Source organism: Apteryx mantelli, chromosome 1 (assembly GCF_036417845.1).
Source record: "Apteryx mantelli isolate bAptMan1 chromosome 1, bAptMan1.hap1, whole genome shotgun sequence".
Lineage (NCBI taxonomy): Eukaryota > Metazoa > Chordata > Aves > Apterygiformes > Apterygidae > Apteryx > Apteryx mantelli.
In genome coordinates this window covers 141,502,068-141,530,033 of record NC_089978.1, presented here as the reverse complement: position 1 = coordinate 141,530,033, position 27,966 = coordinate 141,502,068, and the positions used below count along the sequence as shown (strand labels likewise).

General features: G+C 39.3%; 1 protein-coding gene and 1 long non-coding RNA gene across 2 annotated transcripts in view; both read right to left on the bottom strand.

Annotated features, from left to right (window-relative positions):
* Positions 1-872, bottom strand: part of DUSP16 (dual specificity phosphatase 16) — a 39,217-nt gene extending 38,345 nt beyond the window's left edge. The window contains exon 1 of the mRNA XM_013947475.2: positions 530-872. Within this exon, the coding sequence (XP_013802929.1) occupies positions 530-760 (231 nt within the window). The 5' untranslated portion in view covers positions 761-872. The remainder of the gene's footprint in view (positions 1-529) is intronic.
* Position 873: 1 nt separating this feature from the next.
* LOC136993341 (uncharacterized) overlaps positions 874-27,966 on the bottom strand; it is a 38,529-nt gene continuing 11,436 nt past the window's right edge. The window contains exons 2-3 of the long non-coding RNA XR_010885633.1: positions 8,120-8,197; positions 874-1,130 (exon numbers count right to left, since the gene is read on the bottom strand). This is a non-coding gene — a long non-coding RNA (uncharacterized lncRNA). The remainder of the gene's footprint in view (positions 1,131-8,119; positions 8,198-27,966) is intronic.

The window sequence follows — 27,966 nt, the reverse complement described above, 5'->3', positions numbered from 1 at the left end:
GCACATTAAATTTAAAAAACTTGGCTATTTTCTTTTCACTAGCAACACTATTACAAAACAAAACAAAACAACAAAACAACCCCCCCCCAAAGCTATTCACATGAAGAGCATTTTAAACAGTAAGTAGGAGCCAGGACTGACATAACTACCAGTTTCTTTCCAAACTGTATGACCACTTACGACGCAATCCCTGCTACCACAGACCCCAAAGGATCCTTCAGAGTTTAGAATGTGAATGTTCAGTGCATTAGTTACATACATTGAAGGGACTGTGCTTTACAAGCAAAATTCTTCCTGAGTAATTTCAAAGTCCCAGCAAGTTACTCTGTCAGGTAAGAGAGAGCAGCTACAAAGAATGCTAGAGATAAACTTTCTAGTAACTGACAACCTCTTAGATCAGGTAAGCTTGGCAAAAAAATCCCTCAATTTTGTTTTTTAAAACAAATTACCTAAGGGAAAATTATTACAAGTTGCTCTCCAGGCACTCTTTAAAACAAATGAAAGGAATAACAGGAAAATGACCCCCTACCTTGTGTTTTGCTGAATGCTGAATGAGCTCTGTAATCAAAACTTTGTCCTGCTGCAGCCTCCGCTTCATAAGCTTGGAGCAATTGATGTTGATGGCATCCAAGATGTGGGTTGTATTGTATTCCACAAAGGGGCGGCTATCAATCAGTAGCAATTTTTCTGTACCGCTCTCCAGCAAAGCCACCAACTTCTCAGCGACAATGAGTTGAGTCCTGATCATCTCATCGGCCATGACAACAATAAGGCCTCTTTTACCACCTCCCTCTCTAATTTGCTGTGATGATGTAATGGCTGTGTACTCAAAGGCTTAGCCATGCCATTGTACTAGAAGTGTATGAGGTCATGCTGGTAGTGACTGGCAAAAGAAAAGTTAAACCCATTTTCAGAAAGAGCTCTTCAACTGAACGTCTCCTCCTGCTTCCAGTTGATGTGCCATTACAAAGGGTTCGTTCCACAAAGAAGCCCCTCACATCTGATTCATCAGGAGATCACTATGGAGTGGTCATTTCACAATTCAAACAAAAGATGCTTTCTGGCTGCCACTGCATTACATCATTCTTTACCTTTGCTCCCAGCCATCAGCTTTGCACCGGACTAAGAGCCTGTAAGAAGGGGAAGATAAAAAACATGAACCAGATGAGGCCATGAAAGTTTGCAACACAGAATATCCAACTTTGAGACTAAGTGCACAGTGGTCTGTACCATAAAATAAATACACTCCTGACAAGTTTCCCCACTTTGCTGTATATTCCAAAAGTCTAAGAGATAATTTTTGCAACTACGGTCTCTGAATCTATTCCAACAATCTTGCCTGTACAACTATCTTGGATTTCAGGCAACATACCCTGTCTTAATTGCAGACTTTTGTTGCCACTAGCTCTGCCTCTTCACAGAGCTTTGTTAGAATATAATTAAGAGATACTGCCCTAAATCATGGCATTCTTCTCAATAGGAAAACTAATTGGATGTGTTTCTGCACTTCACCAGCATCTGTAAAAAGTTGTAAAATTTGTCAGGATACTTTTTAAAAATTTAATGCCTTGAAAAGTATTTCATAAACCAGTCCTGCACGCCTGGGAACTGACACTGTACAAAAGTAAGGACAAAACTTATATCCACCTCCCTCCTTTGAGAACATGATTGAAGAGAAACCAGAAGAACAAGATGCTACATCAAAACAAAAGCATTTTATTTGAATTAATCACCAGATATGAAACTGGGGCCTCATATACACTACTGAAATGTATAGCATCAGGCACTGCCTGGCCCTCGTGGAGCAACTGGAACAGTTGTATGAGGTGCACTACACTTTTCATACATGCTAAATAATGTCTGAAGCAAACTATACTTCAGTCAAATTAGATGCCAACAGCACCTGAACCACATCACTCTAAACAGCACCTGAAGCACAGTAGTAAATCAACCAGCTGAAATGTTTCACCATCTGTTTGTATTACTGTCACACAGTTGACCTCAGGCTTTTCAGAGTCTCCCAAAATACACTTTCATGGAAGACGTCTCTGGGGGAACACTCTTCAGAAAGGAGCCACCATAGGGCTCCATCCCCAGGAGATTTAGCTGCAGGTTTAGTGTGCTTAGTGCTGCAGCTACAGATCCAACAGGAATCATGAGTCAAAGATGCTTTGCTCCCACAGTTCAAAACTTGGTCTCTTAGTGCAGTCATGCATATTTACAGCAGTCCACATAAGGCTGCAAAGAACAACTCAGGAACAAACACAAGCTACATGTTCAGCTGCCTCAGTGACGGACGCCAGCAAAAGGGGACTGCTGAGCGTGGTGACTCAACCACGGCAGCAGAGCTCAAGAGTTAGAGCCTGTATGCGAAAGGACAAACCTTAGAGAATTCCTCACCCACTCAATATGGCACACTGCTTATAAACAAGCAGTCTGGGCTCAGATCAGTGCATGATAAAGCTGACTCGGCAAGGAGCCACATTCTCTAGTTCATGTGTTTCACAGTGTAGTGGTCCCTTTCCCTGCTCAGAAAGTGATTTCAGGTCAGTAAAACTATGAAGCACACCTCTTGCACAAAGCCAAGTACACATTCAAGCAACGTCTGGGTCAATTCTGGCCTGTGCCATCTAGCCTATGACCCAAGCAGTCTTCTTACCTCTACTTTTTATTGGGTGGGACAAAGCGAGACAACTCAACTGTCAGAACACTGAAGCAGGCTGGTAGGGAAAGGGGTGACAAAAATAAAATAAAAGTCCAGTTGATTGACACTTTTCCTTATGGCAGTGAAACATTTGCAAGCAGGAGCATGTTAAGAGGATATATTTTCCTGAACACTTAATACACATTCAAGTACAAAGATGAAGATTTTGTATATTTAAAAGCTGTTAAAAAAAAAAATCTTAACTCCTCAGTTTAAGAGTTCACCTGAAAAACATACATTGTACTTGTAATGCTGAATAGCTGGTTCACTTATAAATGTGAGAAGAACAGAAACAGTTCTGTACTCTGCTCAGCAACAGTGCATGCATCTTGGCCCCCAGGTACTAGAAAAAAACCTTCCAGCTAATCTAGAAATCATTAATTAAAAGTCCTATCACAGCAACAAGTCACTTGTGCTTAGCAGTGGGAAATCCCAGGTCAGCAGGTGTTCTGTTCATTAGATGAATTATACAAACTTACATATACAAAAACATAAATTAAACTCATAAAGTATAAGCCTCACCTTAACAAAAAACAATCAGTCTTTAAGAAAACGCAGAAAACAAAATTAAAGCAAACTTGTTCCATGTTCTGAAGAGAACAGAGTTTCAGTAACACCACCAGAAAAATACCAGGTTTTACATAAATAGCCACTAGGTTGATAAAATGGGATTATCTGTTTGCCTGAACTCACTGGTGTACAGCTAGCAGTCACCAGTGCTTTTTAGCTTGTTCAAACTGAAACACATAGTACTGAAGTGCATATTGCTTTAAACTAAAAAAAAGAAAAAAAGACCCTATACCAGTCCTTAATCAAATCTATTAAGAACTCCCCCCCCCACCTACCTATGCAGCCTAATTGGCAGCTGTGTTTCCCCTCAAAGGACAGTGATTATACACAGGCCTCAGGCTCTCTGCAGACAGGCTAGGAGATATCAAAAGATTGTATAATTATGGTAGGGGGGGAAAAAAAAGTCAAAACTCGATAGTTGTGTCCAATTTCTTTCAGTTAGAGAAAAAAATGCATTTTTTATTTCTGTTAACATGCCCTGTCACAAATTTTGATTCTTCTTTTTGCAAAGGCTGCCAGATACCAAGCCTACTGAAATCAATGAAAACTTTTCCAGCGGCTATAGTGGGAATTGGTTCTAGCTCTTCTATAAGCTAGACAGTGCGGTCATGAACTACACAGTCTGTTTTGAGGGGTAAATTGCCAACTTAAAGTCCAAGTAACAACAAGAAAGTAAAGCAGCTGAGAAGCTAGAAACTACAGAATTCTAAAATGGAGACAGTTAAAGCAACTTTAAGTTTGGGACATTTCATAACTTCCAAACTCTCTTTGTTTGCTGCCTTGGCCTTCATTCTCTTATGATGAAAGTTTCTTCTACTAGAAGATCCTCAAAAGAACTCAAACCAGTCATATATGGTGGTTGGTAAAGAACAAATTTCTTAATGCAAGGCAAGTGGGCTACCAGTCAGAGTCCTTTCAAATACTACTATTACCTTAATGCTTAACTATGCACTAACACAATGGTAAGTTTCTGAAAGCACTCTGCCCATGGCTGGAAAGTAAACTTAACAGTAACGTCATCTCAAATTATTGTGATTGATAAACATTGTGTTCCTCCCCTCCCCACCAAGGGGGCCATTTCTGTCAAAACAGCATTCCATTGAAAGTTTTTGTTTTGTTTTTCTCCCCACTGTTTCTGGTACTATCAGACTTTCAGACTCTTTCTTGAAGCCTACCTAACCAAGAGAAACTGGCAGCCCCCTGCTTTAGGTAAAGACTAGAGATGAAGGAATTGAGAAGAACACAGATTTTAAGCTATGTGTCTCCCCTCTCCTGGTGACTGCTCTAATCTCTCAGCTACTATGAGGTGTTGGAACATTTGTTCCATTTCTAATCCAAGTTTGTGAACAGGCAAAATCACAGTTTCTCAACCGCTTTCTTTCTGTGCTCTACTTGTGACTTAGATCTCAATGGTATGTATTGACACCACAGTGTCTCACAAAATGATGCAATATAATGCTTTGCCCTAAAGAGGCCATTATGTTGCTGATCTTCAAGCTAGGAAACCATCTTAGTCACAGGATGTTCTACACTGAAATCAGCATTAAGGAAAAGTGAAACATAATCCAGCTATGAGAATACTGCATGAAGTCACCCACATACAACTTGGCAATACTGCATGGCTTCTTCCTCATTGTAGATGACTGAAACACGTGACACTGCTTGTTACCAATTTTCTTCTTTAAAAAAAAGTAAAACTTTTAACTCACTGTAAAACTAAAATGATTTGTGTTCAGCACCTCCCCAGTATCTTTAGAGTTTCTCCATTTTGCTTAAAGAACCAAAAGCAACCAAAACCCTGTCTACACATGTTTGCATGCTATCTTCCATGCAGACAAAACTGGATCCTCTAATACTTACATATAATGATACCACAGAGCTACAGGTTCTTTCTTCCCCTCAAGGATCCTTGCCCCATTCCACAAGTGACTCTGATGCAAAACAGAAGACAACCACATAACTGAGAATCTGCTACCTAAGATGTTGTGTTTGATTCTTCAGTCAAAATAATTCACATTTTGTATGCAACCTTAATTTCTACTTCTACCACCTTGAGTCCAACCTACTCCCTTACATTATAGGAGGATGCTTATTTTAGGCATCTCAGGCTTCGGCTCACATTATAGCAATTACTTTTGAAGAAGTAGATTTGACAAGAATATATGTTAAAACCCCTCAGAATTATGCCCTAATTCTTCCTAGTTTAAAGGACTGGCAAATAGCTTCTAGAAGGTTTGCTACAATCTCTGAAAGATCCCTAGCTCATGAAGAAAATAACCCTGAAGTTGAACCTTGGTGTCATAAACACTAAGCAATTTTGTTTACGACGTCACTAATGCCTGCTTTGTCAGGTTCCTACAGCAATGCTCTCACACCCATCTGTGCTGCACGGCAAAACACCAACAAAAGGATTTTACAACATCTGAACGTTAGAAGGCCTGAAGGGAGACTTTTGGATACCCAGCTTAAGACACCTGAAAAAGAGACTATTTTAAAAATCATGCATTCTTCCACTTGCTAAACAGGCAAACACATGCACATACAAGAAAAAAACCAAAAACAAAAAAACCCAGAAAAACAATATCCTCTCTGCAATCCGATTCACTTTGATGTTTCTCAGGTTGGACAACAGTGAAAGAAGAAAAAAATAAAACAAAATAAAAACACCCCAAGAGCTGAATCAAAACACTGAGGTTGGAGCTCCTACAATGCAGTACGCCTGTGACTGTTGGCACATCAGCTGCTTCAAAGGAGTATTTGGCTTCGGTATTACTGAGCTGGGAGCTGCAGTGGTTCAATAGCTGGTGCCACTATCATCAGCACCAGTCCCCACCACCATAGCTGCATGTGGTCCTCACCAACAAATTCCTGCAGCAGAGAGGAACTCATATCCTAGAGATCTCAGAGTAAATTCTTACTCCTGCAAGACACTTCCCCCCCACAAACCTCCCTCAACATCTATGATACCCAAAGAATTCCCTCACCAGCCTCAGAAAGATTTGAAATAAAAGCTGTCCTGGGAAGAAGCTCATAACTAAAGCTACTGGAGACTGGCTGATGATCAAGAAGAGAGAATGCTGATCCCTGCCTTAGGTTGCTATTCCTCAGTGGTGAGAAGCACAGTGCTTGTGGAGTGTATGGGAAATACGATTTGTAGTAAGTGAGGAATGGCAAAATTTTCCCTGAATTCAGCAAGCAAACCAATAAATTCCAGAGGCCAACAACAGTAAAGTGTAAAATCTAGGAAAAAATTTTACCAAGGTTACAAGAAGCCTATGTCTTATGTGCCACTATGCAGACCACAGAGGGGTGAGATTACAAATACCTGTGATTTAGAAGACAGGGACTATTAACACAAGATGTAAGGGTTCATGTTCCTCGGACTAGGGAAGGGAGGGTGTTTCCTGGCTTTTCAGATGACTCAGGTAGTGTCATCCTCTCATAAGTACATCATTTCCTCAAGTCAGGTAGGGGATGACAGAACAGACTTTCCCCCTCCCTCCCTAGCACACTCCACATTGGCACAAAGGTGGAAAGCAGTGAGGAAGCCACTCAAACAGAAAACTATCGATGTTACTTGAAAGAGTCACTTTCATGAACATGGGATATAAGAGAAACAGTTTTGAAATTTTTACCCTGCTCTCCTGTGCTTATCTGTATGATCAAACTGCCTGTTCCTTCCTGTTCTATTTTCAGTGGATCTGTATTCTAAATCTATATATGCAGCCAGAACAGAATAGTGTTATTTTCTCTATCTTGTAAAAATAACAGTCACATACGTTTTAGATTACATCCTGTACATTCATGATAAAGGCAAGTATAATCCATTGGGGAAAAAAAAAACACATATGAGGGAGAATCTTCTGTTCAGTGATCTGCTGTACTTTATTCTACTTGGCTAATTACTTGCTCAATTTTGATTAATTGTTCTAAAGAAAAGTCACCCCATTTCACTCGGCTCACCAGTCTGAGAACTGAGACATGCAGAGATGTAGTCCGAAAAGAAATAACCAGTTTGCCATGAATAAGCTGCAGAAAGACACCTCCAGTTTAGATTAAGCTCTTTCTTTACTTCCACATCTACTTTTCAGTGTCATTTTCACTACCAGCACTCTCAGATAGCTGGGCTAAGCAAGAATGAATGGAGTTTCCTTTTAGACAACAGTTTGATACCACTTACTATACAAATAATGGCATTAGAAAAAAGATAACCTGTTCACATACTAGACAACCTATTCTCCTGCCCAAAAGACCCACATTCTGGTGTCCTACTCAATATACCCCCTCTATGTATGTGCAATGCTCTTGCAAATCTCACTCATGCACCATCACTAACTCAAAGCAATGAGCCAGGTCATCCTGACTTGCACTTACCAAGAAGCCAACCTGTTTGACACTCACTGTGGAATAATAAAGGTTTATTATGTATTATAGCACACAAACCCGATTGCTACAATGTGAGCTCATGGGAGGTGTTAGATTATGCTGCTGATATATTACATCACTCAATATTTAACAGCTCACACACACAGTTTATTCTGGGACTCCCTTCTCCACCTATACAAGAAGATCTTTACATTTGAAAGTATTTTTTTTATTGTAGGTGTACAGCATATCACTCTGTGACATCTAGAACGAAAGCTTACCTAATCCACTTGAAACAAACGCTATAATACAAAACACTTGCAGTTTCCTATTGCCTGGGACCCTAGACAACCATGAAGAGCTGCAATGGATTTTTAAAAGATCATTCTCTCTGTATGATCTCTAAGTCAAAGCAACTGAAAATTCTGGAGTACTTTTATGTTAATTCATTATTGTCTCATATCAAAAACAATTACTCACCTGCACTTAAGTCAACTTCTAAATAGGCTGAACAGAACAGAGGGTGGTCCACATACAGAAGCCAGCAGAGGGAAACACCTAAATACAGGAAAAATAAAAAAAGCCCTTATTACAAGTCAAAAACCAGAAAATGGATTTCACACTTTCAGTGCAGTCATCTGGAGTAAAACTCCCCCAAACATACGAAAACCTAGCTGAGAGGGGATCTATAAATGCTAGCATTCAATCAAATGGAAGGAGTCAGAAATAAAAAACTATGTTATACTAATTTTTTAAAAGACAAGGAAAAAAAAAACATGCAGCAAGTATCTTCCCACTCAGTTTAGATACATCTTAAAAAACAGAAAAAAACAAAAAACAAAAAAGAAACAACACACTGAAAAAGCTAAAGATTCAGGAGGGAAAAAGAAAAACCCACCCACAGTAGCCTTGCAAACAATTTGATCCATCTCCCTCCTGCTGGAAAGCTAATCTTTAACTAACATTTACAGATGATGCACGTGCATGAATTCAAGCAAATTTGACCTCACAAGTTCTTGTTTAGTATCTATTAATAGAGGAGTTAGCCAAAAGTTAGTCTGCTTACAGCTGTATTTGAAATGGACAAAGGCTAATGAAACACAACATTTCAGGTAATTGATCCCAGCTTCCCACACACTGAAAAAAAGCCTCAGCCAACACTGGAAACTGGATATTACCAGTCATTATATATAGTCATATCTGTACAGCCTCTATACAAAGTACCGCGTCACTACATGAACAGATTAAATTATAACCTCTACATGAGAAAGTAAAAACAAACACATTAATGTCAACTCCAAACTGTTTCCTGGGCAGTTAAACAAGATTCAGATCATCACTATCAAGAGATGACAACTCTGCTTCATCAGCATAACATAAACCACCATAACCGCCAAGCATCGCCTTATTACGAAACCCAGGTGTGGCTCTGACTGATGTAGTCAATGATATCAAACCAGGGAGAGCCACCCCAGAAGAGGGCAGAGCATAGCATGAAAGTCAGTGAACAGAGTCAAAACTGATGTCATCTCGCAATAAATAAATAAATAAATAACAAAAAAACAAGAATTACCTTGCTGTCTTTGGGCAACTACTTTAAAAACTTTGCAAATGTAAACAGCAGAACACTGGGCTAGAGTGGTTCAGGCAGATAATTACAGTGTTTTCTACTCAGTCTACGCTCTGCTCACTGAGACAGACACTCTGAGCAGCGCCCAGACCACGTTTCTCCTTCGGCGGTTTCAGGGGGGACAGCCCCCCACTTCTCCGTCACTGACACATCAGCGCCCATACACGAGACCAATAGGGCAGAGAGGTGAGCAACAGCACAGAAAGCTCCGCTGAAGACCGCGCCAGATCTGCATCTGCCCTGCCTGCTCCGGCTGGCAGAAATCCTCAAAGCCCCAGGAAGAGGCTCTGCAAATCCCTCTTGCTCCTTCCCTCAGTCCCACACCAGAGAATGAAGAGAAAGCTCTCTGGATCGTCTTTGCTGTGTTCGCTTTTTCCAGTCATATCACTGGAAATGGAAGCAAACCCTGTTCCTAATGCACATCAGGTTCTGCCAAGACACAAAACTCCAGGATCAGAGACCATGTTGCAATCGTCCAAGGAAACAAAATTCTGGAACAAAATACATCCCCTCTTTTGCTCCTTAATCCTTCACACGGTTTCTAGAGTCACTCGGAGAACAGCCACACAGTCTTGGCATTCATAGTGCCTGCCAACCATGCCTCTCCAAAGTCCTTACAAATAAACTAATGATCACCTCAAGGAACTATGTGATATTTTTCCCTACTTCAATGAAGAGAAAGACACCAGGAGTTTAAAACAGTTGCCCGATGTCCCCATTTTGCCATTAGGGAGAATTCATTCTGCTGAAGATTAGATGAGAAACAAAGCATATATTTAATTTCAACATATTTTACTGGAAGAAGGTGTCATATTTTTAGAACAAGGCCCGCTCATGACTGAAGACTGAGCTGCTACAAATTGGGCCATAAGCATTAAGCACATTTGGAAATTCCCTGGCAATGCTGCTAAAGGAACAGACATTTCCTGTAACTTTCGGAAACATTTTCTATCTCCCCTCCTCCTTTTTAGCCTTGGTGGTAAGAAGGGGGAGGGACACAGAGGATACCATATTACAATTAAGTGAAATGTGAATGAGCCACCCAAGTTTAAAGTGGAAACTTCAGCAATTCATGCTTGGGAGAAGGAAGAAGGGGGGTGGGACGGGCAGGAGTCTTTCATCATTAAGAGCCCAGGATTTTTCTGTTGACTTCAGGAAAATAAATATACATCCTTTCAATCAGGGTGGGTTACAAAAGGATATAAACTTGCCTTTTCCCTTGACTTCTGGCAAATAAGCACTCCTCCAGGCCTTATTTAAACACCTTTTTTTCTATGCTCCAGAATTAGAAATGGAAGCCTTATTCTTTTTACTCTTGCTCAGAGCCTGCCCTAAACTTCAGCCAACGGAACCCAACCAGTCCGGTCACAGGGAGTATCCCTCCCACTGCTATGCAGAGCAGTGGTACAGCAAACAGGCAAGAAGCTAAGAAGAGACTGAACTTTCAAGCATGACAGCATCCTTCTACGGCCCTTAGCACCTTTCCTTTCCTAAAAGTTTAACCCTGTACGAGGTATCTGGCATAAAGCTTATTAGTTTGTTTAGCCTTAGCTAAACCTTAGCAAGCCATACAACTCAAGTACCTCACTCTACATAGTCAGAGTCTGAAGAGCAACCACACAAAAGCCCAGGTACGTCTTATGTCCTGTACTATTATGGGACGTAAGTATTTACAAACTGTCTTCAAACTGGGAGGTGGGAGGACAGTTCCTATCTTTCCAACACACATCACAAACAGTATCTTGTTCCTGTACATGGGATGCTGAAGATCCATCATTTAGTTGTGACAATGGGCAAATTCCAAACCTGCAATTCCTTACTGGCACCTGTATTTTAGCATTCGATCCAAAGACACAAAATGTAAAACCTGGAAGGGTTGAGCTCTCAAAATTTCAGTGTCTCCTTACTCTTTGTAGAACAACACTTTTTTACAGCAGCCCCTTTCATGGTACCCAGGTTTCGGTCTACTACGCAGCCTGAGCATACTGAATCAACTAACTGTGCTCTGCAGCTACGAAGAGCAATATAATGCGCATTTTATACAGTCATCTTTTTGCTAAGAAACAGATTAAAATGAGGATGAGTGCTCTGAAGAGAAATGCTAAATAAACATTAAGCACAGCAATTCTAATAGCCCATGCTACTACTTTAAAATCTTTCCATAAAAAAAAGATAATAAGACCTCAGAGTCTTTAGGTAATGGTTAGCCTTTAAAGTTAAGACCTTTTCTCCAGTGACAGACTTTAAGGTAGAGACATTCTAACAGAGGTGATCAAATAATATGGGCCTATAAATAAAGGAGCCAAAAATACCTCCCACAAAAAAGCACCTTGATCTGTTTTGTGGTCACTGTACAATGAAAATAGAAGGATGGATCTGAAGTCTTCATATCACTAGGATGCATTAAAGGCAGAGGATAATGATGGCATTTTAGTATGGGAATAAATCAGAATAGCTTCTGGGCAAGGCAGGAGTGAATTTCTTTCAATAGACTTTTAAAATGATTTTTCCCTAAAATTACTAAAGATCACAGTGAGCCGATCTCCCTTAAGAACAGAGATATGTAAACTGCTTCCATGGTCAGCTGGGGGTTAAAATGCAATGGTCTTTCACACATTTGAGGAAATGACACGAATTCTCCCGGAAGGCAACAAGTACATTCAACCCGTTCTCATCAGGGCATGAGAAAGTTTGGAAGGAATTCTCTTTTTTTTTTTAAACTGTCAACATTAATACTTTGTTTCTTCCTGCTTGTCTCTGAAAATACAGTGCTGAACTGCACTGCATACGTGTCTTGTCAGCTATATAGAGAAACATCTAGAAATTTTAAAAAACGTACTCAATAACTGTTAATTAAATCTATTGCCAAACTCATTCAAAAAGACTCTGCAAGCTCAAAGCCAAGTTAATACTTTCAATAGTGCATACTATTTTATCACTATACATAGTGATAAAAGCATATAGGAGCATCTTAAAAGACCTGCCATAGCAATTACCCACTACAGGCTTCCAAAGGGAAGTCATCAGAAAGGATGCTGGGCCCAATAAAACACCTAAACACAAATGTAAGATCATTCCTACTCAGCAAAGTAGTTAAGTTTAATTGTGTTTCCCCTTAAATGACATTTACACAACAAGTTAATGGCAGTATATGGTAGAAAACGCTGAATCCACAGAGATAGCATAGCCTGACTATCGGGGGAGGAGAGAGAGGCAAATGCAGAGTCTACAGCAATGGTTCCCAATTAATGTGCTGGAATAGTTCAAGTTGTCAGGTGTTCCCTGAAACTAGGCATTCACAGTAATCCTGTTAAAGAGGTACCCCATTCTGAGACACATGAAGAACGAAGGGGTGATGACTATGGCATGGAGTAACTGCTGAATTGCAGACAAGTCTTAGCCAAGAGAAAAGCTGACACAGGAAAGTATGTGATCCAGAAGCCAGTCCAGAAGACAAGGACACAAACCTCTCGCCATGACATACACACTTCTGATAAGATAATTCAGACACTCAGAACACATTTTCATATGTAATTTCTACCCACAAAGGTCATTCTCACGGCCTGCTTCTTATTACAGATGCTTTCAAATTTTCATTTAATTGACAAGACAGTACAAACACGGATTCAGTTCAGCAATAACAACTCAAGTCATGGTAGCTCACTGAGCTATACTCCACATACTGTGTTCTGGTATGTCTTTCCCAAAGGATGCTAACTATTTCTTTGAATTTGAACCATGTTATACAAGATCAGCAGCAGTGCCAAAGCCACATTTCTAGCATGGTAACTACATGACTGAAAAGAGAAGCCATATATATCTTTACAACAGAAGGAAAGAGCAGAGGGTAACTTATGTTTCCCAGCTGTGCCTCTTACATCATTATAAACATTACCATTTAAGTAGAGGAAGAGTGACATAAGCACAAAATATACTAATCCCCCTTAAAAACAACTGACAAAACATGACCACCATTACATTCAGTTTGAAAGAGTTTAAAGGGATCAGGATGTTAAAACACTTCAATCGCAAGAACTTTCAATACCAAAAAGGGGGAGTAGATTCTACTGTTATTATTTGATGAGCCCTAGTCACAGGCCAGGGTCATCAAGAAAAGTTTTGCAGCAACCTTGTTGGGCTTCTATAGGATTTTGAAAAGGAGAGAGTAACAAAAACTATTTGCCTAAGTTCATTTGTATTATACTATTTGAAGTGTGCAGTTCCATATACATCCATAAACAAGATTTCATACTTCTCCATTTGATTAAATGCTCTTTTACATAGTCCTTTAAATAATGATTGGAAAAGCACTGATTTCTGACAAAGTAATCCCAAGTTAGGAAAGTTCAATATACTTCTGCAATAACTGAAGAAACGTATCAAAACAAAAACTTAGTGGAAGTAGAATCAAGTAATAAATACTTGGGAAGAAATACATCAGCTCCAAACTCCAAGATCCCTCTATTTCTTAGGTATTCAGCAATGGAAGAAACACTGGTTGTCAACAATCATAGATACTTCTGTAAGTAATTCCCAATTAGCTTTATTATAAATTTATTATAAATAAATTCCTATTGAAACTGCTGGCAAGTGTTCTGATACTTCCAGAGAGACTTCCAGTTATATTAAGAGCCATATATGTGAGAAGCACATACAAATGAATTAGGTTCTGGTATGCAATCCTGAGTTTTTACCTCCAGGAAACTGATTCTGAAGGATAAAGGTATATGATGGGTGGTCTTTAATCGCTTCCTTTATTTGAAGATGGAGGCCAGAGAGGAAAAGAGCCAAGGAAGGAAGTCTGTAGCCCTCCCTTGCTTCTCCCCCCCCAAAACGCACACCTTCCTGAACAGCTCCCAAGACATTTTAGAGGGTTAACTCGCAGTTTAAATTAAGTAGTAAGGCTGGGATGGAAATAAACAGCTTGCACAAGCAACATACTGTGCTATTAAGTTTTTAGAAGTGACTTAGAAATTAGGTCAGTCTACTTTGTGGCTGATGCTTTGTTCTTTCACTCCTATGAACTCACTATGATGTCAGTCTCGTGTTCAAACATGCCACATTTAGCAGTGCACAGGCTTCCTGAGAGACTCTTTGAGCCTTCCTTTGTGCACAAGTCTTCTGCCAGATTCTTACCTCATACTGTACTGACTCAGGCATGCCACTCCAGTTTCAAGGGATTTGCACTGGCTTCCTGTCAAATACTCCTTTTTTTTTTTTTTTTTTTTTAATTACTTTACTGACTGAAAGTTTAAGAACATGTGTTGTTATTCAGGTTATCTTTTTAGGCCTCAGCTTCTTCAGACAACATCCAAAGCAACTGCTTGTTACAAGGTCTAGGAAATGTGTGCTTTGAACTATTTCACCCCATCTTTCCCCAATAACCTGATCTAAAGAAATCCTAAATGTCCTTGTATTCTACCCAACCTCAGTTAACTTTTGAGGGTGCAAAGCATCTCACTGAACTGGAACTTTATATGAAAATGCTTCTTATGCAACCTCATCCCAAAAAACAAGCACACTCACATACAGAAGCTAATCTGACTATGTAACTTTGGATGTTAAGGAAAGATTTCTTTACAGACTTCATTATTTCTGACACAGAACTTGCAACGGGTTTTTTAAGCACATTAGCAAAGACGACAGCTTATAGGGCACAAAGATATTGAGACAATAATTTTGGCCAGCTACAAAACTTCAAATGAGCCTTGGATCCAGCAGTAAGCTTTTGCAAGCATCTTTAACTAGACTCAAGTCAAGCAGCTGTTTGAACCAGCATCGTTGCTAGTTTTGCCTGAGTGGCAAAATTAAACTGAAAAAGACAAAGAGGAGGTTTTAAAAGCAGTTCTTAGTCCCTTCCACCCCACTCCCTCAGAAGACAGTAGGATGCCTCGGCAGGTGGCACAGCCAAGTGGGCACACTTAGCAGGTGGGCAGATCTGTGGCAACTGGAGACCCACTCTGAGATGCCATCTACCTCTCCTCCATTGTTCCCACCCCGCCCCCATCCTCTTGGATGGACCAAATCAACCTTTTATGTGGCTGCTCTCTAACTTCAGGCCACAAAAAAAATCCTCAGGTGGGAGAAGGGGAAAGCCATCTTAAATACAACTGTAAGTAAAAACAATTAAATAAATCAGATGACTGTTTGTGAAAATGACCATCTGCAAGCCAGTTACTAACAAGCCTAATTCTCACAGTTTAACTCTGTACCCATCGTTAAATATCTATAACTAACAATATGTGTGTCTTAACTGCAGTTAATCTGTTAGTTTCCCACTGCAGCAACCGTAATAGAAACTCTCCCCCACAAAACACTCAGATGAAGTAGAAGCAAAAGAAATGCAACCACTTATAAGTTGCTTAAGTTTTTCTCTTGGGCCTACACCATGACTCTTGTTCATGTGGCTGCATTTCCTGACTAGTGCAGATAGTTAAAAAAAAAAAAAAATTTTTTTTAATCACCATTTTGTCAGTATGTTCAAACCTATAGTATACATTCTTTTATGAAACAATGCTATAGCACAAACTTTCTTAGCATGGTTAGAAAAGCCGCCTCCTATCAGGAAAAAGCACACTTTATCATGGTAATTTCCAGCACTACATTAAATTCTAATTATCCTACAAAAGAAGAGGTACAGACTTCACATTCACAAGAGCTGCATCCATCTATTACTACAGTACTAATACCCCACTATTACTGTTTTACCTGAGACTGTCCAGGGATACAGGAAAGGTAAAGCTTGCCAAGAGAGGTATCATCTTTTATGAGACCAGTTAATATGGAGGGGTAAGAGAAGGGATGGAAACAAACTCCACAACACACAAGCCCTTCTTCAAACACATAAACACCAAATAGAACCAAATTGTGACAGAAACAAATGCCAAAACTTCCAAAACATCCCCACAGTCTGTCCCTCTTTCCACAAGGCAGGGTGTGTGTGTGTGTGTGTCTAATGCACAACCCAAAGCATGTCATGAATGACCCAGTGCATTAAATTCCTCATGGAAACTATCTTGCTGAAGCCATACCACTAAAAACGTGTGATAAAAGACAAAAAGAAACCTTCAAGATATCTTCAATGAACGAACACTGTCATTCAAACCCACTCCCCTTCCCCCCCCCCCCAAAAAAAAACCACCCACCCTTGGAATTAAAACCAAGAAAGAGTCATGGATTATTCACAGAGTTACTAGATTTATGATACATTTTCCCCCACACCTTGGCTCCTACTTATCTTTTGCTATTTGATAATTGTTACCTGCCTCTCTACTGTACAGGGTCTAACTATCTTCTCGCGCTTCCCTTGCCAAACCAACTTTTCTCTGAATTATTAAATTGTCCATTTTTATTAACTCAAATATGATCTAGACTTAACTTTTTTATTCACTGCTTTTGTTTCAAGCTTCAGATAGGGTTTGTGTTCCTAAAACTTTGCCTATCTTCCCCAGATTAATCAGAAAAAAAAAACAAACACAAACCCTCCTCTCCTCCAAAAATCATACACCCATCCTCTTGCAATCCTTTCTTAGGACCACTGTCTGAAAAAAATAGTTTGCATTTTCTATTAAAAAATAAAACTCATACAAAAATGAAAGTTTTCCTAATAATATTTTCAGAATTACTGAAACACTGATTATTTCCAGATACAACTAAAATGTATTGCATTACTTTTGAAATTATAGAACCACAAAGCTAAGAAAAGGTAACAACTTAGTAGTTCTAAGCTAAAAAACATTTTTTTCCTTCAGTCTCATGATTTGATTTTAAAATATCTGTGACAAAGATGGCAAGTGAGATTAGAGACATTTGCCTTTATATAGTTATGACAGTGATAGATATACTTAATGTTTGTTACTTGTTTTGTGGTTTTGTTTTTTTTTTAATTTCTATTTGAATTGTGATTAAATGTTTGCTAAATAGTTTTCCACCTATAGTGGTATATACAACTTGGCTTCTCCACTGGGAATTTTGGCTAATATGAAAAAAATTGACTGGTGATTTGAACCACAGACTAAGAGGAGTAATGGCAAAATGACAACCGAGAGAAGTCTGCTCCTACCAATAAATGCCAGAAGCATTTCAGTTACGCAGACTTAGGTGAGAAATCTTTTCCAGAAAGAATTCATCCCTGACTGAAATTGCCCTTCTGTGATAGGATTATAGCATGGGTCAAAGCATGCAGGAAAAGCATTAAACAGCCACAGAACCAGAGGTCATTACTTGCTTTCCCCAGCAAAGCAATGAAGGAGAAACACTCCTCGCATCCCGCCTTCAGGCTTTTTCCCCTGCAGCCACAACAGGAGGCTCAAGCTAGAGCAGCAAGTGCCTAGGCCCACACTTAAATAATCCATAACCACACAAGAACTTCTTAAGAACTGGCTTTCATGCCAGGTGGTCTCCCTGCCAAATCTAAAGGTATGCCTTTTGCTATGCCTATGGCCACATGCATAAATTTTAGTCAAAAAGCAAGCAACTTCAGGGTTTTGTTTTGTTTTTGTTTTTTAAATAAAGTGTTTGACAGCTAAATTCTCCCAAGATTTCACGTGCATTGAGCATCCTTCAGTGCAGGGACAGGTTGTGTGTTGCGCAGTGGAGAGATGCCCAAATCCAAGACTCGTAAGCTAGCTCTGAACCAAACCAACAACTTTGTGCTCAAACTAGCCTTTGATAATAAGGAAGGTTTATTTGTGCAGGCTCACCCTGTAGCATGACTACAGAGCTTTCCAAACCTGGGCTAAATTCTCTCTCCACAGCACTCCACAGTGCAGGGTAGATGACGAGGCTCAACTTCTCAAGCTGCACCGCTGCCTCCTCACCATCACTTTCAGAGTGATTTTTTCTGCAATTGCTGTAGTGTGCAACCACAGCACCAAACACCAGACAAAGCAGATGATCTCTTAAGCTTGCATTATTACTCCTGCTCAGACACACGGACAGCATAAGGAGTTGAGAATAAGCTTACCACCAGCATAATGAAGTTGTTGCGGACAGCAGTGGTTGGAAAGGTTCTGCATAAGAGCAATCATAAATATGCTAGAGTAACTGAAAGAGAGAAGGAGAAATACACCAGTGCCCAAAACCTTGAATGTGACCACTAGATTTTAATCCACAAAACCTACAACTGTGCCAGAGGTTTATGTACCTCTGGCTTTAAACAGTACTGCTTGAAAAGGGAAAACAGAGAATTATTGCTCCACTGGTACAAATAGCAGACTTTTGTTGTGTGAGCCTCCAGATCCACAAACCCCTGTGGCACAGCTGAAAGAGCACCCTCGTCCCTCCTGCCAGACTGCAGTAGTTTTTCGTGTGTTTAAGGTCAAAAAATCAAGGTATGTTTTAAGAACGCCTTCCAACAAACGTCTATAGAGTCATATACACTGAAATTAGAAAGCACCAGAGTGAAGACTGCTCATGCAATTTCAGTCCAGCTTCCTTGTTCTTGTGCAGTACAATACAGATGTTAGTTACATAACCATCTTCTGTTCCTTGGGGCAGTACTCATTCAATCAGCGAGTAATTATTTAACCAAGATCCCATCTGCTTTGCATTCCCATTAAAGAAAGTCTTATGCAAAGGTAAGAGCTTGGCTATGAGTCCTTCATCCAAATATTCTCTTACTAGTGCTGAGTTGCTTGCCAGATCATTGCTATATGTACTTCAGAAGTTTGCAGCAGACTATGCCAAATCTGAAGAACATTTTAATTAACAGAAAATTTTAAACCTAACAGTAGGAAGTACTCTCCAGGCTTTGCTAAACTTGTTAAACTATTCTATACAGACAATGCAATTAATGAAAGTATTCTTAAGGAATCAGTTTAGCGACAACTTCAGAGCCACGGTTTCTCTGCTTTGGGTAGAGGGGAACTAGGAAAACAGCAGGCACCGTAATTTCTCTTGCTGTACTTTAGCCACTCTTACATGTAAAAAGGACTCCCAACAGAAACAGCACAACTCCAGATAGCAATGTAAGTGGTATGAATCTACTCAGGGACAACAGCTTCTGTTTCTACCTACACATAGGCAATACCTTTACTACCAGAACCAGAGCTTATAACCACAAAAAAGCACAACCCTGTTCCGCATTAGCTACTTAAAGACATCTGAGGTATTTCTTCTGGGAAGAGCGAACAGACAAAGCTCGTAAGCTCCAAGAGGAACATCCGAGAAAATGATCATGCTGTCACCTTCAAAAAAAGATAGAGGCATGCAATACATGGCACACTCCTTCACTGCATTTTGTACCTACTACTTTGTATAATTCCCAAGACTTAAAGGAGCAGCTCACAGACAGGCTACTGAACAGTCTAGGTAAACATCTTCTAGCAAAGTTATCTTTTGACAAAACCACAGTCATATCCAAAATTCTTTCAGTCAAAATTCTTGAAGTCAGTGAACAACTGACTTCAAGTAAATAGTTTACTAATGTAAAACATTTCTTTTCAAGGTAAATGAACACAAAGGACTAGACTAACTAAAAATCTCCAACTATGGATGACTTATTTTGCTGACATGGTCAAACCTCCCAGAACCTGCCACTGATTGCTTACCTATTCACCAAGGCTAAAGGCAATTTCTGATGTACTCTAACCAACCCTTGGTCTTTTCAGAAATTTAAATGCATTCAGGTGCGCCCACGAAAAAGTTCCTCTAAAGAACAAGTTCCATGTCTGAACCCAGCAATTACACTAACCAATAGCTTCAGACACAAACTTGCAAAAACCATGTCTAAACTATTGGTGACCCAAGCAGGAATGGTGTGCAGTATGCACTATGGTAGAAGCATTCACAACTTTACAAATGGAGCAGCCAATGTGCAAGGAGCCTGGGGGTAACACTTCCATCACATTTACTTAGATAGGCATCTTCTGATTGTCTCCCAACAATTAAGAAAACTTTAAAGTTGAATAATTATAAAGGAGAAGATTAACTCTGGGCCACATTTTATGCTTTGCAGGTTTCAACTAAGTCATACAGAATAAGTGATTAAGGCTCCTGGAAGGCAGGAGCTGGTAATTATGTTACCTTATTTGTATTATCATAATCAACGGTGTTTAGTTTTAAATTTTTGAATCTATTATAAAATTATACATGTAGCTAAACCTTTTGAGGCTGATGGCTACACCAAGAGATGAATGAATTTGTGGGATCCTATAAAAAAAGCTCAGTTAAAACCCACCATTACATATTAGTAACTGATGGGCTTTTAAAAATACAGTGATGTCTCTGAAAATTCAATCGCAAAACTTGTCAACTTGTAGCTCTGACTTTTCTAAAAAACACTCAGAGTAAATCTCAGTTTAATACACAAATGTGTACTATTTCAGTAAGTTCAATGAGAACACACTAACAACAGGAGTCAAAGGGATGTGGTCTGATAAAGCAGAAACCAGTTTATATTAATTATCTTTTGGGGACTGTCAGTAGCCACCATGAGTAACCTCATCAGGTTGACACCTCACCTGATCTGATAGCTGTCTCAAAATTTAGATCTGTTACAACCTCCATACCAAATCTAATCACGTTAAGGAAGCAGTCACTGCTTGAAATACAGGCTGAAGGGAAATAGTGGAAAGACAGTAATTAACACCAGAAGTTACAGCTGAAAGGCTCTTTTAAGACTTCCTTTCAATATGCCAGCTTCCGCATGCCAATTGTTGGCAGTTATCATTAAAAATAAATACTTGCTGTTAACAGAAGTGACTGAAAAGACAGACAACTTACCATGTTACTACACTTTCTTCTGGATTTTAACTACCACTGCATTGCAATAAAAATGGTGACAGGAAAAAAAAAACAAAAAACCCAAAACATGATTAAAAACTTGCCAGTCTAGAAAAATGTGTCACTAGCTAATGGGTCCACCTAAGAATCAGGTCACTTCATGTTTAAATCATTTCTAATACCTCCTGATGGAACTCAAAAATCTGCTACAGCTGAGAGACTCTCCTCGTTGCATTCTCCCTTCTCATTCACTGGGAGAAATATCACCAACTTACCTGATCTTCATGATGGATTTTCCCCTAGACCTCTATATCAAAGCTAGAGCTGCATCCTGCCCATTTTTCTGCTTAGTATTAAGATAGTTTGAACAACATAGATGGATGAAAAACGCTTACCGAGACTAGACACATGTTCTCCCTTCGCTAGTAGTACAGCAACATTTCCCTTGGCCTAGACAATTCTGTTCTACTCAGAACAGTGCAGCAAATGTAATTTTCCAAGCCTTGTTCCTTTAACCAGGCTCTCTTCTCCCTGCACATCTTCCTCTCCTCCCTCCTTTCTATCAAGTCCAACTTAAAACTAGACTTCCAAGACCTCTCTCTTATTCTTGTCATCTCTTACTCAGTTTTCAGAGTTTGATTCCCACCTTCAGTTAGCTAATGCTGCCAGCCTCCCATTACCTATTTGATGCATTAAAGTGAACACATCTGTATTTTCTACTTACGCAACCTCTCATGTTATCTCATAAAGCTTATCTCACACGCCTTCACAATATTGCCTCAAAAACAAACTACTTTGCCACGATGCTTATGAGGACCTTGGTATCAGTACTGAGATGGAAGCTTATTGTATTGACCAGCATTGCCTACGTGAACACCACTGCTCTCCACCTCTGGGACCACTAAGCACAGCAGAACCCTTGGTCTGTGACTGGCTTGCTAGATTCTGTAATAAATAACTGTCCCACTGCATAGAAAGGATACTGCAATAGAAAATGTGTATTAAGTAAAAATAAGCTGCGATTTCAGTTTTAGGTGCCAAAGCAAACAAGATTAGTACCCCATAAAGAAAATAACTGGGTTATTTACCACTTTGGAGTCTACCAAGTATTTGATACAACCAAGCTAAAGTCTAGGACTTCAGTATATTTTCATTACAACTGTTTTTTGAGTAATCAGGCCTCAAGACAGCACTGATTTTTGCAGAAGAAAGATGCTATCCCTCATACCTTCTCTGCTTCCAGAGTACTACTTCTTAATCATTCCATTGCACACTAGTGACCTAAACAGAAATGAAGAAACAGGAATTTTGATGACAAGTTCTCTGTGCTTAATGTTTCATACTAACCAATTTTATGCTTGCAGACACACCATGTGTTTCTAGATGGAGTATATTTTCAAAATAGAAACCTATCAGGAAGGAATTCAGAGACTTATGCTCCTCAAATGAAGGAAAGACAGCTGGTATAGGAGTGGAGAGCTCTCTATTACCACACCACCAGCCCAATTTTCTTTTCTCCTTTAGTTAGTAAAATGGCATTGGCATTGCAAACTGTTTGAGATCTGCTGAAAAGCTCTGTATATAAGAAACCATAAGTGACCATGAAGAATAATGAGGAAAAGTCTTTTCTTAGGGAAAAATAAAAAACAAACTCCAAAAAGCATGCATATGCCAGTGGGAAGGAGGGGAAGAATAGCAGAAAGGAGGAAGAAATCACTAAGAATCTAGTATCTTTAATCTAATAAAAAGATATCAGTCTCTTGCAATTCCTACAAACTAAACAGGAATTGCACCGTTACTGTGGAAAAGGCATCCAGTCAGCTAAGTTTAGAGAAGGAAGCAAGAGGAATACCACACCAAACTGTAAGCGGAACTTAAATTTCACAAAGGAGAACCTAAACTGAAATTTAGTCTTAACCATGACAGAATAGGCCAAAGGATATTTTTCAGTTCCTTGTTTTTTGTTTATTTCTACCTGGAAAACACACAAAATAAGAAACCAAGCTTTCCCCCTGCTCCTCCCTACAGTGATCTTAGTACTATGTCAGAACATCAGTTCACCTTTCACATTACAGCTCACAGCTAAATGATAACAGCCATAATACAACTGAGTTCACCATGCTCACAGAAAGAATCCTATCAAAACTAGTACCATGCTCTTAAGTTTCAGAAATGGGGATTTAAAAAGTCCAAAAGATCCTCAATTCGAGCAAAAAGAGGAAATTAAGAGCTGTATGTTTAAGTAACTCCCAACTGAGTCTCAAAGCTACAGAAGGTATACATACCACTTCACAAGGAAAGGGAACAGGAAGCCATGGAAGAAAAGAGTCATTATGCTTAAATGGTAACATTTTCACGGGGTTACACAGGCCAAATGAGTATATCCCAGAAAAATGTGAATCCAAGCCTGGGTAAAGAAACAAAGCAGAATAAGCCACTACAGATAGGGGAAAAAAAAGTTTTAGGAGAGCAAAGAGCATCAGATCAGAAAACAGACATCAAAATAATAATAAAAATCATACCGGATACAAAGACTGTACTGGTGCACAAAAAAGGGTGCAATTAAATACTAGCTTGGAAAACAAAAAAACAAACAAAGATTTCTTTGCAAGAGTTTTTCCCACATAGGATGCTGGCAAAAGATAAACTCAGGTTAAACTAAAATGATCTACTGTCAGGACTGACATGTCAAAAGAAGAGAAGATAAAACAAATTGATTAACTAACAATATGTCACCACACCCCCAAGATTTATGAGGGAATTAAAGAACGCAATGGCTGAGCAGATAACAGAAATATGTAACTGCTCATTAAAGTGAGCTGTTCCAGGATAGATACAAAGTGTTTGTAAAACATGCTACAGGTGATATTAAAAAAAAAAAAAAAAAAGCCTCTACTAGAAAAACTGGTTTAAAAGTAATCACACAGAACCTCTGGAAGCCCTGATGACAGTCATAAGTGAGTGCGAGACAAAACGTGGAGGAGAACATAGAGACACCCCTCTCCCTCTGACCTGGATCCACCATTAAAGTTGCCCATATATCTCGGACCTTGTCAACTCTGTTGTCTTTAACTGTTTAAAGGAACTTTATGTAAACTTACTAGAATGTCCATTTTGTAGCCTATAATAAAAAGTCTCAAAGAATCTAAATAAAATATAATATTCACAACTATACGCACAAATATTCCCCACCACTGATGAGATAGGGAAAAAAACAAACAGAAGAGCAGTAAAGAAGGAAAAAAAGGACAAATGGAAGTCTGTGTTGCTAGAAACAATATTGGACTAAGTTATCTGAAATTAACCACTTTTAATTAGTACACCTGACTGAATGGCAGAGCTGTGTCAACAGAAGGATACTTCTATTGACTTGTTTGCACAGATTCACATGCAAATTTGATGCAAGTCAGCAAAACTCACTCTACGTGATCTGAAAAGGAGTCTCTTCCCTGAATGACACAAGTCCTCAGCTGACAAAATGTCACCAGGAACAAGACTAGTGTTGACATGCTCTAGGGACAGCAATTTCATTGGTAGGATGCTCTGGATTCCTATCTGCCCTACACACAATCTCCTGCAAAACTATCTCTTCAAGTGTGGATGCCTGGTGCCGAGCATATGTTTATGCTTGCAACATGGCCATCATGACAAGCAGCCATGCAGTGACAGGAACTCTGCGCAGCAGAACCTTTCCAATATAGGCAGGACTCCAACATGATGATCCAGGTATCACATATAACAACCCAAAGCAACTGTAAAGAGCACTCAAAAAAACCAAACGATTTCAAGATTGAAAGTATGCAAGAAAAGAAATAGTGATATGACTAAAAAGAAGTGAAAAATACTTTCTACAGTGGAATGGAAATACTAGATCTAGTTCTAGGTTTAACCAACCCTCCCCCCAAAACAGTGGTCAGAGATAACACAAGCAATGAACAAACATGGAAAATGAGAGTTCCATATGACAACACTGAAGAGACTGAGACCTTTTAAGTTAACAAAGGAGGGGGGGAAAAAAAAAAAAAAAAGACGTGGTAAAAATAAATAATAGCCGGGCATTACTAGCCATCCACTCTCAAAGCAGGAAGCGATTTTTCATTTTACCTATTTAAGCATGATCTCAAAGAAATGTTTTCAAGTTTCCAGTATGAAAAGCACTAGATTTTCATTTCAATTTCTTTTGAAAGATCAGGTAATGACTACATGTCATAAGCATATTCAATTAGGTAAACTTTGTGTTCAGTAATTTTTTTTATCCACCTTCTTCAGATAGGAAGTAGTTTTGGTGGTTATAGCTAAATGTTCCACGAAGACCATGTATCCATTTTTTCTTGATTCATGAGATACATGGACATAGCCCAAGAAGGCATATCTATTTTTCTTCACTAGCTAATTAATTGCTTTTCTTATCCTATACAGCAGGTAATCATTTTGAATGAATGCTTTATAAAATATAAGCAGTTCTGGACAAAGTGTGTTTGTACGCACATGTATAGTGTCCTGCCACTGTTTTAGAAAAGACAAGCATCCTCACAGAACTACAACTTCTAAATTTGTCAGATCACACACAAGCAAGATATTTCAGTGGAGTACTGAGCTCTTTTAGCTCTAGACACCAATTCCAATCCAATTCAAGCGCACAGCGACAAATGAAAAGTTGCTATTAGGCTGTTAGCTTGAATTTGTGAAATGGTTCCAGTCTAGCTTCCCGCGGGCAAGCCCATGTAATGAATACACTTCCTGCTGCCTCAGCAGAAAAACAAGCTTGAAAGGAAATTCCTCCTGAGTCTCAACAATTCCTTTCAGACTGCCGTGAGATGTAACGAGCATACATACACTGCAAGATCCAGGTAACACCAAGAATACCCTCACAAGCTCTCTGGCTTGTGAAAGCCCACAAACAAGGGCAAAAGATTGGACTCTGAAACAAGAGGAAATTCTTTTGTTGGAGCATGCCTGGCTGGTAAACCACTAAGCCTGTTTATATACCTTCAACAGGCAGCAACATGAATAGGAGGCAGAGCCCGTCATACGCATCTGGCTGCTTGAAGAACCACTTTTTCAGAACCTCACACACACAACAGGGCAGGCTGAGAGATAACACTCTATGGTAGCTTAGAGCAACATAAGTCAGGGCTACTACAGAGCAACCATTGCCCTTGTGCCAGCTCATATATTAATACAGTAAGCAGATTCAAGGGGTTAAATCAGTCACAAACTAACTTGGGGGGGCAGAGGGGAGAACCCACAAAAAAAACCCAACAAAACAATTAGCTTTCAGCCATTTCTGGCTCCCTGCAAGATCCTTAGAGCCATTAAAAGGGTGAATCTGCAAGGACGATGGTTGGAAAGATGACAGAAGAATCACAGTAACTGACTTTATTTGGTGTTATCTGCCACAGAAACACACACTCCATTGAACTAACTTGACAGAGCTCCACCAGTTTCAGCGGAGCCAAGCTAATGTTCTACCATTTCACTTTTATTGCTACTGGACCTATTTCTTTTGGTCAGTTAGAGTACAGCAAGTTGGCCAGAATCCAGAACAAAGCAGAGAATGATCTACAGAGTATTTTACTTCTAGGACTTCTCTATGGGTCAAAAAGGTATGTAATTTAAGGTTTGTCGTGGGAGTGAATGATCACCTAAAGCCTACGGAGCAATCTGTACAAGGGATTTCCAGTCTGCTTCAAATAAAAGACAAACAGGATAGCTCAAACAACAAAACAGGCTACTTGTGAGTTAATTCTCTGACTTGGCCTGAAGTACAAACACTCAGAGAAACTACTTCAGCAGCAGACTCAGGGCAGTAACTAGGGGCAAAGGGGCTGAGACAAGCAGCTGGAGGCAGTAACCTCTTCTACTAGCACAGCTGGAAAAAGACACTGTCAATAGCCTTTAGACTACTGTTCTTCTGCTTTGTGTGTTTAGATTAAAGTTCCTTGGGACATGACCAGTTGTGTTATAGAGCACTCACTCCAATGGAAGCACATAACATAAGCCAAAAATGTTAGAAGACAAACAGCAGGGGCTGGGGAAGCATGTAAATTTGTACCCGTAAAGTAGGCAGAGAGCATCAGCCTCTTGAACTGGATATATTTTAGAAGCAACACAGATCACTACTGATGTATAATATATAACACAAAATTTGCCAACTTTTTTTTTTTTTTTTTTTTTTAAGATAAAAGCTTCTCTTTCACCTACAGTAACTACATACTTGATTTTAAAACCTCCAACAATAAACTACCAATAACATGAAGAAACATAGCAATTCATAACAAAAATGTTTAGACAGTTGCATTGAAAGACATGTCTTCACAAGGACTCAGGAGCATGCTATTTAAGGCCTAAGTCTCTGAACCCTTTACATTTCCAAGATGAAGAGGGGCAACATTTTGAAATCAAAACATTCTTAAGAATTTGTAAATGCCTAGCTATAAAAAACAAACAAACAAAAAAACATTATTCTCCAAACAGTCACCATGTATTCCAGTCCTGCACTTATAGATTCGAATATTTATCTTCAGGTACAAGAATTATAAACCAAAATAGGCACTCTGAATGGCAAAATGCACAACAGCACGCTCCCCAAACAATTTTCAGACAAATTAATGTTTAACAGCAATACCTTTACATGATATTTTCTAGATACACAAGTAATATTTATATTATGAACTCACTGGAAATTATACCTTTCCCTGTACTTCCTATTACTTGTTATTAAACTTTATTTAGACAGACTATCAAATGTCTTTTCCTCACACACACAGAAAAAAAACCCTCTTTTGTTATCTACCAGTGTAAGTATAGCACTACTAGCCAAAGTGGAACATTCCTATGCTGTTGTCATCCTAGAATTACGTTTCCTATGATTTAAAGAGCTTATTGTGGTTTGCAACCAATTCATCTCTGTTGCCTCCACCTTTTTTTCCTCCCCCCTGTATTAGCCCACAGGGTATGTTTCTCCAAAAAA